The 12,390-nt window shown below is 38.1% G+C and overlaps 1 protein-coding gene across 2 annotated transcripts in view; it reads left to right on the top strand.

Annotated features, from left to right (window-relative positions):
* Positions 1 to 12,390, top strand: part of LOC114643509 (sodium/hydrogen exchanger 9) — a 518,850-nt gene that overhangs the window by 173,044 nt on the left and 333,416 nt on the right. For both annotated transcript variants that reach the window (XM_051922914.1, XM_051922913.1), the window contains exons 6-8: positions 3,799 to 3,904; positions 9,893 to 10,031; positions 11,073 to 11,178. In XM_051922914.1, coding sequence (XP_051778874.1) covers positions 3,799 to 3,904; positions 9,893 to 10,031; positions 11,073 to 11,178 — 351 coding nt within the window. The remainder of the gene's footprint in view (positions 1 to 3,798; positions 3,905 to 9,892; positions 10,032 to 11,072; positions 11,179 to 12,390) is intronic.

Raw genomic sequence — 12,390 nt, 5'->3', positions numbered from 1 at the left:
TTATATTTTCCTTAGTTGATGCAGTCTCGATTGACCACAGCACTTGAGGGCCATGAGTAGGCACCAAACTAAACTGAAAACAATTAATGAGGAGCATTGGACTGGGAAAACAAAAAGGCAAGAAACGTTGAGAAACTTGTGCAAATAAAGATTTCAATCTGCCACTCACGCTGGCAAAGTTGTTCACATTTGGATTGGGCGAAGTAATTTTGTACTGTAGGAGCAAAGCAAGGTCCACAGAGAAAACACAAGGACATGAAACCTTCACACAGTAGACACTGTTGCTAAGAGTCAAACTGTAGTCCAAGGTCTAGTTAATCTTTTTTTGATATAGAACCGTTTGTAACGAAGATGCCCACATTACAAAACACTTTAGAGATATTGTAATCTAACTTTACTAGAGACAATGGCATTATGAGAATAACATCCTGGGATGGGCTTTGGATGAGTAGGGAGGGCAACTAAATGCCAAACTAAGCTCAAAACTTTATATAGATACAAATAATAATAAAACAGAATACAATAGTAACTTGCATAGAAATTTCTCTTTTTGTGTACATATTCTTTGACTTTATTAATTATATTAAAACAAGTGAATTATGAGTCAGGTGGATGTATAGTACTTTGTGTTATTCTAAATTTATCTGACATCCTCTCGCCTTCCTTTCAACAGAGCAGAAATGTGATGTTTGAGGTGAAAGTAAGTTAGTATTAAGGAAAGAATTCATATTTTCAAATGGGCAAATGAGTTAGTCCTGGTCTACATAACATAAACAATTTAAAAAGAAGGTGGTTCATCATTATTCAAGTTTATTGACCAAGTTATTTTTTGTATAATGCCATAAACGGTGAAAATGATTTCTTATTCCAAAATCCATATGGTGAAGATTAAAACTTTGTTTAAATGTTTTTTAAAAATTTCAAATTATTAATCAATCCATTATATGTAGTGGATGTCTCTATTAGACAATTCTGCATAGTGACCACTGAGCAAAATACAGGAGCCAAGCCTGGATGGGGTGCTCCATTAATCAGGCACACACTCAAAGACAGATGCACTTTAACATCACCGTTAGGCTTAGTCTTGTATTTTTAATTTGAGAGGAAAAACCCAGACAGAAATTGGTGGAATGCAAATACTGTGTGGATGGAATTTAAACCCTGAACCCACAGCTGTGACGTAACCACACAAACCAATGTCCTATCAAGCTTTTAATCAATTTATTTATTTATGTGCAGGTTTTATCCAAAGTGGTTTTCAAATCACATCTATAGAAAGACAAAAGGACAAACAACAACTTGACCATCTTTTTTGTTAAAGAATAATGTTTTTCAGGTCTTGAAGGTGCATTTCACAATCCCCACAGTGGCATCTACCCATCTCTCTGTCTCCCTATTCATTTTTTCCCTTTCTTAATATTTATTTTTATTGTACTTTTCTCAGAGCTTCCCACAGTTGATCCTTTTTTTACACTCCTGAATAAATTGCTCTTGCCTGCTGATATTCCTTTATGGCATGAAGCAACATCATTTTTTCGTTGTTTGTTTTATTTGTTTCTCAGCATTGAGACCCTTTGACGGACTTTATTGAAATGCTACAGCTGACACAGAAAATGTTATCTGCCCTCCTGTCCAAATCCTTCAGTCAACCTTTGTTTTATATAGCACCTTTTCTTTTGGGCATTTTGTAATTGCACAGCCATGTGGTTCAAACAGACACCTACTATCTGAGGCTGGCAGACTTTAAAAGTAATGATTCCAAGCCACAGAGTGAAGTTAACAGTGAAAAGTTCAATTTAGGGAGCAGATGGAAAGAGATGATAGAAACTCAATTTCCATTTATTTGTGCCGTGTGGAATATGCATTGCACAGAAAATATTTTTGGTTTGAAAAGCTTGAAATAAAGCTTCAGCCCAGGATACCTAGGGTCACATGACATCCGCTTCATGTCGCTGAGGATATTGCTAATGCCCATTTACTTTCTACTCTATTTCAATGAAATTCCAGTTTTCTTGATATTGGAATAGGCTGAACTGATGTGCTAGTTTTATTAAATATTTACTGAAGTTGAGTTCCATTCTTACCTGTGACATCTTGTCTTATCCAAAGGCCTGCTCTGTATGGACATGTCTACTCCACACAGCCAGTAACAGAAATAATAATAATAGTAATTCATTACATTTATATAGCTCTTTTCTCAGTATTCAAAGTGCTATCCACTGGCCATGATTCAAGCTCAGAGACTCTGGAGCTGTTAAGGAATACTGCTAACCATTGTGTAGTCTGCTGTAATACATTAGGGACCCAATAAGAGTCACTAAACTTTGAAAGCTTTAAATGATTTTTGATGAACCCTGACTGTTAAAGTGGTCAAATGCTCAGGCAGTGTTTTTGGAGCTGCATGTTCAACCAGATATAGAATTTGGCAAACCACAAGAGCAAAGTTAAGGTTTTTATAGAAGTTGGGAGCTAAAAGTCTTTCTAAAGTGCTAATCATAAACAGGTTCAGTTTATAGAAAATTAAATATGAGAAATGAGTGTTGTGGTTCAAAATGAGGAGCCAGTTTAATAATAATATTAATCATCAAAATAAACCCTAATATTACATTTTCCCTTCATTAAATACTGTTTAATAAGGTTGATTACCTGCACTACTTAAGCTCCACAATTAAAAGAATAGCCATTTGACCTTTATAGGGAATTTCTAACTGTTTTCAGATGTTTTTGGAGCTGTCATGCTCAGGATTATGTGGGGAGATACCTGAGCAAACATTTGACAGATTGACTGAACTTTAGCATGTGAATACAGCATCAGCTATAAGAACGACTGAGACTGTGACTGCATGTCACCATCATACAGTCACACAGCAAACATCCAATCCTATTCTTCAGTTTGATGTACAGTACTTGGAATGACTATGAAGATGTTTCAGTGTTAATATTAGTAGCACTGATTGGAAAATCACTCCAGACTCCATGTTCATAAGCACAAAACTTTGGCTTCATTGTGTTTTGCAAAACAAAAAAATTGCATGAAATGACCTTCTTCATATACATACATTTTTGTAAAGCGGTTCCTGTGAATTTGGGGGAAGCCTGTATCTACAAAGTTATTTGTGATTTTTCACATCACACCAAAGATTTTATCACATCTTAATGTGTAGTACTGTTATAAGTAGTTACGGAGTGAGGATGTCATAAGCCACACCCGTGTGACACCACATACCATATGTACATGACCTGCAACAAGTGACATCGTCATAAACAGTATGGCTGCATCCATGACAAAACATAAAATGGTAGTGTAGCCCAAGTAACAAAATAGTGGTGAGAAAAATGCATAAACAATGGTCATAACGACTATGCATTAAAAACATTAAAACACATTTTTTGACACAGAGCTCAGTGTGGTCAGTGGAAGAGATTTACTGTAAAAAAATTAAGCAACTAGAAGGCTAAGCAGGACAGGTGTGCTATCCAACTGTTTTGGGACCTCAGTGCCTATTTAGGTGTATCTGTTTTATCTTGACCTCTTGACTTTTTCTTCTCAGGTTTTTACTCTGATTCATATCTTCCTTTATTTTTCTTTCTTCACCAATTGAATGCTCTGGTTTCTGTGTGTCCTTATCATTTTCTGAATGGCACAGTGTAGCAACACATTGTTGCATGTACAAGTTATAAAGGTGGCTTCAGTGATGAAACTCCATGCAAATCTGTCAGTAGCTTTAGACTAAGCCTTAGGTAATAAAAGCTTGAATTATTCTGTTCATTTATTGGCTGTTTTTATTTTGTTTACAGTGACGGTGCTGGCCATCTTCAATGAGCTGCATGTGGACACAGATTTATACACACTGCTGTTTGGAGAAAGTGTGCTCAATGACGCCGTTGCCATCGTTCTCACTTAGTAAGTGAAAAGTAGAGTATTATTATTATTATCATTATAGTATAATATAATTATATTTCTATCTATTATTATAGTACTTATTATTATTGTTATTTAACAGACACCTTTATCCAAGGCAGCTTACAAAGCAAGTTATAATACCTGCAAGAATGAACAGAAAGTTCAAGCATCAAAAGCAACAGAGAACAAGATAAAAATTTGAGCAGGAGGGACTAGTACTACAAACATGGACAAATTTGTTAGTACACTTACAGCTCATTGAAAAAGTGCTGTATGCCTCTTGAAAAGTGATTAAATGAAAAGCAATTGCCCCATGCATACCTGTATGCCTTTGATATGCCATTGAGTAAAGCAAAGTAGATGTAAAAAGAGATAAAGTATTGCTTATTCTACAAAGATATTTTAAAATGGCCTGGACACATTTGTTGGTACTCCTAGAAAAGCTCATTAATAATTGGATTAGGGTGATTTTTCAAACTAGCTGTTTTCTTTAATTTGTATCACACATGCAATCAGTCATTGTCATTTTAAATGGGGAAAAGTAGTCACTCTGCTTTTTGGTATTATCATATGTTCCACAAGGAACATGAAACAGAGAAAGCAAACGACAGAGTTGTCTGAGGAGATCACAAAGAAGGTTACAGTCAAGTGTGTTAAAGGCAAACGCTATAAGACCTTCTCTAAGCAGCTTAAGTAAGTACTCTGGGGATGTAATCTTACAGTCCAATACAGGTAATGTACAGTAGATGGTACATGCAATAATGCCTGTGCAATGGGAATTGTGCAAGTAATATTACTACCAAAGTGACAGGTGGCACATAATAATAAAGTGACATGATACTAAAGTAAATATAAGAAATAAAGTGAAGTGGCTTATGCTGATAGGATAACATATTTAAAGTGGCACATTTAAAATAAAAAAAAGAAAAAACGTTTTACAGTAGTGACAAAGTAGTGAGATATCAGATGTAGTACATAGCTAACATAGCTTGTGTGCCCCATTTGGGAAGAGTTAAAGAGTCTAATGGCTCTGGGGACAAAAGATCTTTTGTATCTACCCGTATTCCAGTTCTGTGATAGCAGTCTATCATTAAACACACTTCTTTGATTAATTTTGGTGATATGTAGTGGGTGATGTTCATTGTCTATAATAGATAGCAGCTTGCATAGTGTCCACTCTCTGCCACTAACTCCATCAAGTCCATTTCCATGCCAACCACAGATCCTGCTCGCCTTATCAGCTTTTCAGTACAATCAGCATCTCTACTTCAAGCTAAGCATACCACAGCATCGAAAAGAGAAATGGCAACTACTGAATGATAGCACATCTGCAGGAGTCTCTTACTTATGCTAAAGGAGACCAGTCTCCTCAGAAAATAGAGCCATGCTTTGCCCATTCCTGACCATTCCAGCCTGTCATCCAACTGAACTCCAAGGTATTTATAGATCTTTACTCACTCCACATCAACCCATTCAATTGAGACAGATCTCAATGGTGGCCTAGACCTACGGTTGTCCATGACCATCTCCTGTGCTCCTCCTCCTCCTGTCCACCCCTGACACACCCCACAATGGCAGTGTCATCTGAGAGTTTCTGCATGTGGTATGTCCCTGAATTGTAGCTAAAATCTGATGTGTACAGGGTGGAGAGGAAAAGAGAAATTACAGTCCCTGTGGAGCTCATGTGCTACTGAATACAGTATATGAGGTGCTGTTCCCCAGTTTGACAAACTGAGGTCTGCCAGTGAAGTAATCTGTAATCCAGTTCTATACATCTTGTCCATCAGTAGGAAGGGCTGTATGGTGTTGAAGGTACTGGAAAAGTCAAAGAACATGATCCTCATAGCAGTACATCCTTTTTCCAGTTGGCAGTGGGTCTGGTGGAGCATACAGAGAATGGCATCATCCACACCCACTTTCTCTTGATAGGCAGACTACAGGGGGTCTAGTGCGTGATTCACCTGACGTCTGAGGAGAAGAAGAAGTAGCCACTCCAGGGTCTTCATGATATGGGATGTTAAGGCCACAGGCATGAAGTCATTGACTTCAGTCGATCATACTTTATTGTGAACCAAAATGAGACATGAGGTCTTCCACAGTGTGATGACCCTCCCCAATCAAAGTGTCAGGTTGAAGATGTGCTGAAGGGGTTCTGTTAGTTCAGCAGCACAGGCCCTTAGAAGTCTTGGACATACCTTATCTGGGTCTGCTGCATTCCTAGGGTACAGACTCCTCAGTTCTCCTATAACCTAGTCAGCGGTGATGATGTGAGAAATAGAGGATGAGAAGCAGAGGGTGCTGTTAACACCTTCTGATGTTCTGCTATGCTGGTCGGGGGGACAGGGCTGCATGATCTATGGTGGCAACTTAGGGGAGGATTGGATGAGTTGCTGTGAGGAAGGGGATGGTGGCCGGTGAGTTTGTGGCAGTTAAAACAGTAGCAGGGCAGTCGAACCTGTTGTAGAAGAGGTTGAACTGATATGCTGTCTCCACAGGGTTCTCTGTTGTACAGCTTTTCCTTTACTTGTAGCCTGTGATGGTCTTTGTATCATCCCACACCTCTCTGATGCTATTTTGCCGCATCTTTTCCTCTACCTTCTTCCTGTAGGACTCCTTAGCCTCTCTTAGTCTAACCTTAAGATCCTTCTGTATACTCCTCAGCTTTGCCTGCTCTTTGTTTTTGAAAACTCTCTTCTTGTTAAGAAGGCCCTTAACATCACTGGTAATCCAGGGCTTATTATTAGCAAAGCAGCGTACAGTGTTAACAGGAGCAACAGTGTTCATACAGAAGTTCACATAGTCTGTCATACAATTTGTAATCCCGTCAATATTCTCTTCATGTGGTTCCTGCAGAACACTCCAATCAATAGACTCAAAACAGTCCCTAAGAGCATTTTCAGCTTCAGGAGAACATTTCCTGAAGCAGCGTGTAGTTGTGGGTAGTCTTTGAACTAGAGGCTTGTACTGAAACTTTTGCTAAACAAGATTATGATCAGATTTACCCAGTGTGGGGAGGGGAGAGGCTTGGTAAGCATCCCTCACATTCGCATAAAGGTCAATTGTCTTGCTTTTTCTTGTGTGACAATCAACATACTGAAAGAAGGAAGTCAGAGTTGAGTATGAATAAAGACAACATAAGTGGCAATGAAAGCCTCTGGGTGTTTCTCTTGGAGTCTCGCAATGGTTGCAAGTGTGACTTCACACGCCACCCCTGCATCTGCCCAAGGAGGAACATAAACAACAACTATAATGGAGTGAGAAAACTCCCTGGTCATGTAATACAGATGGACACCCACCGCTAACAGTTTAATTGTCTCGACAGCATATTGTTTCCTTAACTGTTACATGCCTCAGATTACACCATCTGATGTTAATAAACAGTACAAGTTCCCGACCTTTGCTTTTGCCACAGCATTTAGTGTTCCTGTTAGCTCTTATAGTTGTGAACACTGGAAAGTCCACGCTCGCATCAGGAATGTTGTCAGTTAGCCATGTCTATGTCAGACACAATAAACTGAACTCCCAATAGACCAGATGGTTTTTGACTAATGCTGCCAGCTAGTCCATCTTGTTGACCAGCGAGTTTACATTTCTCATTACCCTCAATGGAATAAATGGTTTATATTTCCTGCGTTTGTTCATAAGTTTTGGCGTGCCGGCCCTTCATCCCCAATAAATATGATAAATATCCTAGGGCTGACCTAGACAAGTATTTGGACAGTGACACAATTTTCATAATGTTGGCTCTATACACATCCACAAAAAAGGAATCTGAATTAAAGCAATCATTATGTGATTGAAGTGTAGACTTTCAGCTTTAATTTAATAGGTTTACCAAAAATATTGTATGAGCCATTTAGAAATGACAGACATTTTTATACATGCTCCCCTATTTTCTGGGGCTTAAAAGTGTTTGGACAAGCTAACATAATCATGAATATAATAAACAATTTCAATAATTGGTTGAAAAACCTTTACAGTCAATGACTGCCTGAAGTCTGGGTCCCATGCTTGGTTTCCACCCTAGTAATACTGTCCAAGTACTTATCCAAGTACAAGTACTTATGGATCTAACTGTATGTAGTAGTTAATGTTAATAAATATACAGTAATCCCTCGCTATATCGCGCTTCGCCCTTCGCGGCTTCACTCCATCGCGGATTTTATATGTAAGCATATTTAAATATATATCGCGGATTTTTCGCTGCTTCGCGGGTTTTTGAGGACAATGGGTCTTTTAATTTCTGGTACATGCTTCCTCAGTTGGTTTGCCCAGTTGATTTCATACAAGGGACGCTATTGCAGATGGCTGAGAAGCTACCCAACTTACTTTTCTTTCTCTGTCTCTTGCGCTGACTATCTGTGATCCTGACGTAGGGGGTGTGAGCAGGGGGGCTGTTCGCACACCTAGACGATACGGACGCTCATCTAAAAATGCTGAAAGATTATCTTCACTTTGCTACCTTCTGTGTGCAGCTTTTAAGTATGCTGCACGGTGCTTCGCATACTTAAAAGCTCAAAAGGCACGTATTGATTTTTTTATCTGTCTCCTCTCTCTCTGTCTCTTCCTGCTCCTGACGGAGGGGGTGTGAGCTGCCGCCTTCAACAGCTTTGTGCCGTGGTGCTTCGCATACTTAAAAGCAAACAGCACTATTGATTTATTTGCTCCTTTGAAGAGGAAGATATGTTTGCATTCTTTTAATTGTGAGACTGAACTGTCATCTCTGTCTTGTCATGGAGCACAGTTTAAACTTTTGAAAAAGAGACAAATGTTTGTTTGCAGTGTTTGAATAACGTTCCTGTCTCTCTACAACCTCCTGTGTTTCTGCGCAAATCTGTGACCCAAGCATGACATTCTAAAAATAACCATATAAACATATGGTTTCTACTTCGCGGATTTTCTTATTTCGCGGGTGGCTCTGGAACGCAACCCCCGCGATGGAGGAGGGATTACTGTAAAGTGTTGCTTTTATTTTCTATGTTTATTAGACATAATTAAACACTAAAGGTCTGAGACTTGAAAGTATTCTTTTTGAGAATAACTTGGGAGTCGTAGTATTCTAATCACGTTTCACTACCACACAGTGTGCTGAAGCGATTAAGAAAACTAATAGGATGTTAAGTTATATAGCATGGTGTGCTACTTGTGAGAGCTCAACTGGAATATTGTGCACAGTTTTAATTTTGATATTACAAAATAACCTTGCTAAAGAAACTTCTAAGAAGAAGAGTGATGAGACTTAATCCAGGATTGCAGGCTGTGAACTACAAGGAAGGATTCAAGGAGCTAAATGGTTACAATTTATACAAATGGAGATTAAGAGGTGGTATGATAAATATTTTTGAAATTATGAAGGGAATTAGTAGGAACGATTCTAGCAAATACTTTAAATTGAGTTCTTTAACAAGAACAGTGGGGAGGCAGTTGGTTAAGTATAAATGTTGCACAAATGTTAGAAACTTTTTCTTCAAACAAAGGACCATAGAAACACGGAATCAGTTACCAAGTACTGTGGCAGAGTATATTGCTTTGAGGTCCTTCAAATTATGATTCTGCAGTATTTTGAAAAAGTTAGTGATTAACAAGCTATGTTGGTTTGAACAATCTGTTCTTGTCAAAGTATTCTTGCACTACTATTGGCTAAGGCATGTTTCTTTTTTATACCATAGTAGCTGGGACTTCTACTCCTGGACACAAGCATACAACCTTAGTTCTTCTCTGACCTGCTTGTTATGTATGATACAAGCAAGCAATTAACGTGCTTAGATAAAGCAATTTTCACTGAGCATGACAGTTCTGTGTATGTTCTGTATAGCCTTTTAAGAATCTGTTTGAGCACATCCAAATGTTGTTTTTTGTGATAGATAGATAGATAGATATTGTTGAAGTTGGGTTTGTAATTGAGTGAAGTCAAAAACAATTGAACATAGAGACAACTTTGAGCTGTGTTCTCATCCCCTGGTAACATGACATTTTTGTGTTTTTCAGTTCCATAGCAATCTACAGCCCAAAGGAGAACCCCCACGTGTTTGATGGTAGGGCCTTCTTTCAGTCAGTTGGACATTTTGCTGGAATTTTTGCAGGATCTTTTGCTATTGGAACAGCCTACACAGTTGTTACTGCTCTGGTATCCTTTTGCAAGTAAGATGGTTCTGGTGAGCTATTTATCAGTTTCTAAAAAAATCTTATGAATACCAAATATAATTACGGCAAATAGAAAAGTAGTTGGCAAAAATACAGATTATGAGGGCTAAAGAGTAAATCTGATCCAACTTGAAATTAGATCTATGAAGAGAAACACACATGGAAAAATTGTAAAATTTCAAAAAGATGAATTTATGTAATTAAAAAGGATATGCAGGCAATGGAAGACATACCAGAATTGACAGTTATATTGTTAATTGACTGTATAATGAAATTTCCAGAAGAAAGAAGGGTATTTCAAGTGGATTTAGCTAAATGACCTTCCAGGAGGAGATCCGTCAATTACAAAAATGTGCTGTAAAATAGAAGCCAGTTGGGCTCCTCCAGACTAGCAGGTATACCATATTCACATCAGAAAACTTTGATTGTGCTACCTGTTATTGAGGTCAGGTGTCTCAAAAGTCCTTGAGAGAGTTAACCATCAAAGTTAAAGAGTGTGCTCATTTATTCCATATATTACTAGAAGGGGTAGAGATTTTTTGGGCATCCTGGTGTGATTGCTTTGAAAGTTACCTCAGGGTGGTGTTTAAACGCTGCTGCCTGAGAGGACTGTAGTCTGCACTCAGGGTACTACTTGGCCAGAGAATTTCAGCAAAGGAAGGGAAATGTTAGTATAGTGCTCCTGTAAGCAGGTAAGCGGGAAAGCTGCCCCTATTAGTTGCTTAGTATTTGACCAGTGTTTAGTCAAGCCTGTGAGACACTTACATATCTTCCTTTTTGTTTTACTGTTTGACACTTTGATCTGTCACTTTGTTCTAACAGAAATTACTAGAAGCGAAGTATAAGTACTTTAAGTGACATTTAATTTTGCACTAACAACTGAAAATAGGAATCGAGTCTCCAGCCATTTGGTTTTAAATGAAAAAATCTGAGAATAATGGTCCAAATCTAATGAAATAAAATCACATTATTGAGATAAGGTGATCAAGTAAACTGTGTTTTTTGCCTGACCATAACTGATCAGTTGACTAAATTTACTAAGCTGTGTGACTTTCCCATGCTGGAGACTGGATTATTTTTCATCTTGTCGTGGAGTGCATTTCTTTCTGCAGAGGCTGCAGGCCTTACAGGTGAGTAGGTCTTGACTTTACTTATGGTGCATACAAGCAAAAAACTGGAATAACCAGCAAAAACTTGTGTAACTCAGGAGAGCATGCAGATGCCAACTTGTGACAATGCCAGGAAGTAATCCTAGATGTGTTGTCTAAAACTATAAGGCAGCAATACCAACTACTAGACCACCAGACATAATGTAAGATCATTTAAATTCAAGATAAATGACAAGAAATCAATGGCATTTGAAGAGAGTGAAAATGTCCCAGCATTAATTCTGGTGCATGAACAATATCAATATTAAGAATTTGAGCTGATAGACAGCACTGCAGTGATATAATAGTGAACTATAAATAATTTAAATTAAAGTATAACATGTCTAAAATGTAATTAAGAAAAGGTGGACCTAGAGATGAAATATGAAAAATGGTTTACACTTTACAATAGGGCTATCTGAGCCAATCTTCTTATATATAAACGTCTCCACGTGGAAGTGTGTGTGTCTGTCTGTCTGGCCCAGAAGTGTGAGGCTACAGGATGAAGCTCAAAGATCCAGCAAGGCGGCCCCATGTTAACGAGCTGGAGACAAACTCGCTTAGCTGCTGATACACAAGCGAGGCGAGAACATTGGCAAAACATCTTCTTTGATGAGAAAGAAACTCACTTAGCCACTGATAGACAAGGGGACGGGTACGTCCGCAAAATGAAACCGCCGACTCTGCATTTAAATTTTTATTCTGACGATTTCAATAGTTTCTAGGAGCCCATGCTTTTTACAGCATGGGCTTACACAGCTAATTACAATATAAAGACTTTAAGTAACCCTTTGTTTTGCCACAATAAGACAAATCACAATGACAACACTTTAGAGGCCCTTTAGCTAGTCCCTTTGTTACTTACTGTAGTGTTGTAATAAAGGCTTTGTTTGTGTTACATTGTAATAAATAACTTATAAGTGCACTATAGCGAACACTTAATGTAGAGTCCTATGCAGACTTCATTTTCAGGGGCAACAACTGACCAATTCCTGCTGCAATAAAACCAAACCTAAATACCTACCTAAAATATTAGCATGTTAATTTATTAATTATTAATGTCCAAACCCACACACTTCATTAAGAATGAATCTGAGTTACTAAATATCAGAGTGACCTATTGGAAATGTATACTTCATTGAAAATATTTATATAACATATCACAAGCAAAAAGGGCATTTTTAAAAGCGTACC

Source organism: Erpetoichthys calabaricus, chromosome 2, assembly GCF_900747795.2.
Source record: "Erpetoichthys calabaricus chromosome 2, fErpCal1.3, whole genome shotgun sequence".
NCBI classification, from domain to species: domain Eukaryota; kingdom Metazoa; phylum Chordata; class Cladistia; order Polypteriformes; family Polypteridae; genus Erpetoichthys; species Erpetoichthys calabaricus.
Note: the sequence above shows the minus strand (reverse complement) of the source record. Positions and strands in the feature narration are given on the sequence as shown.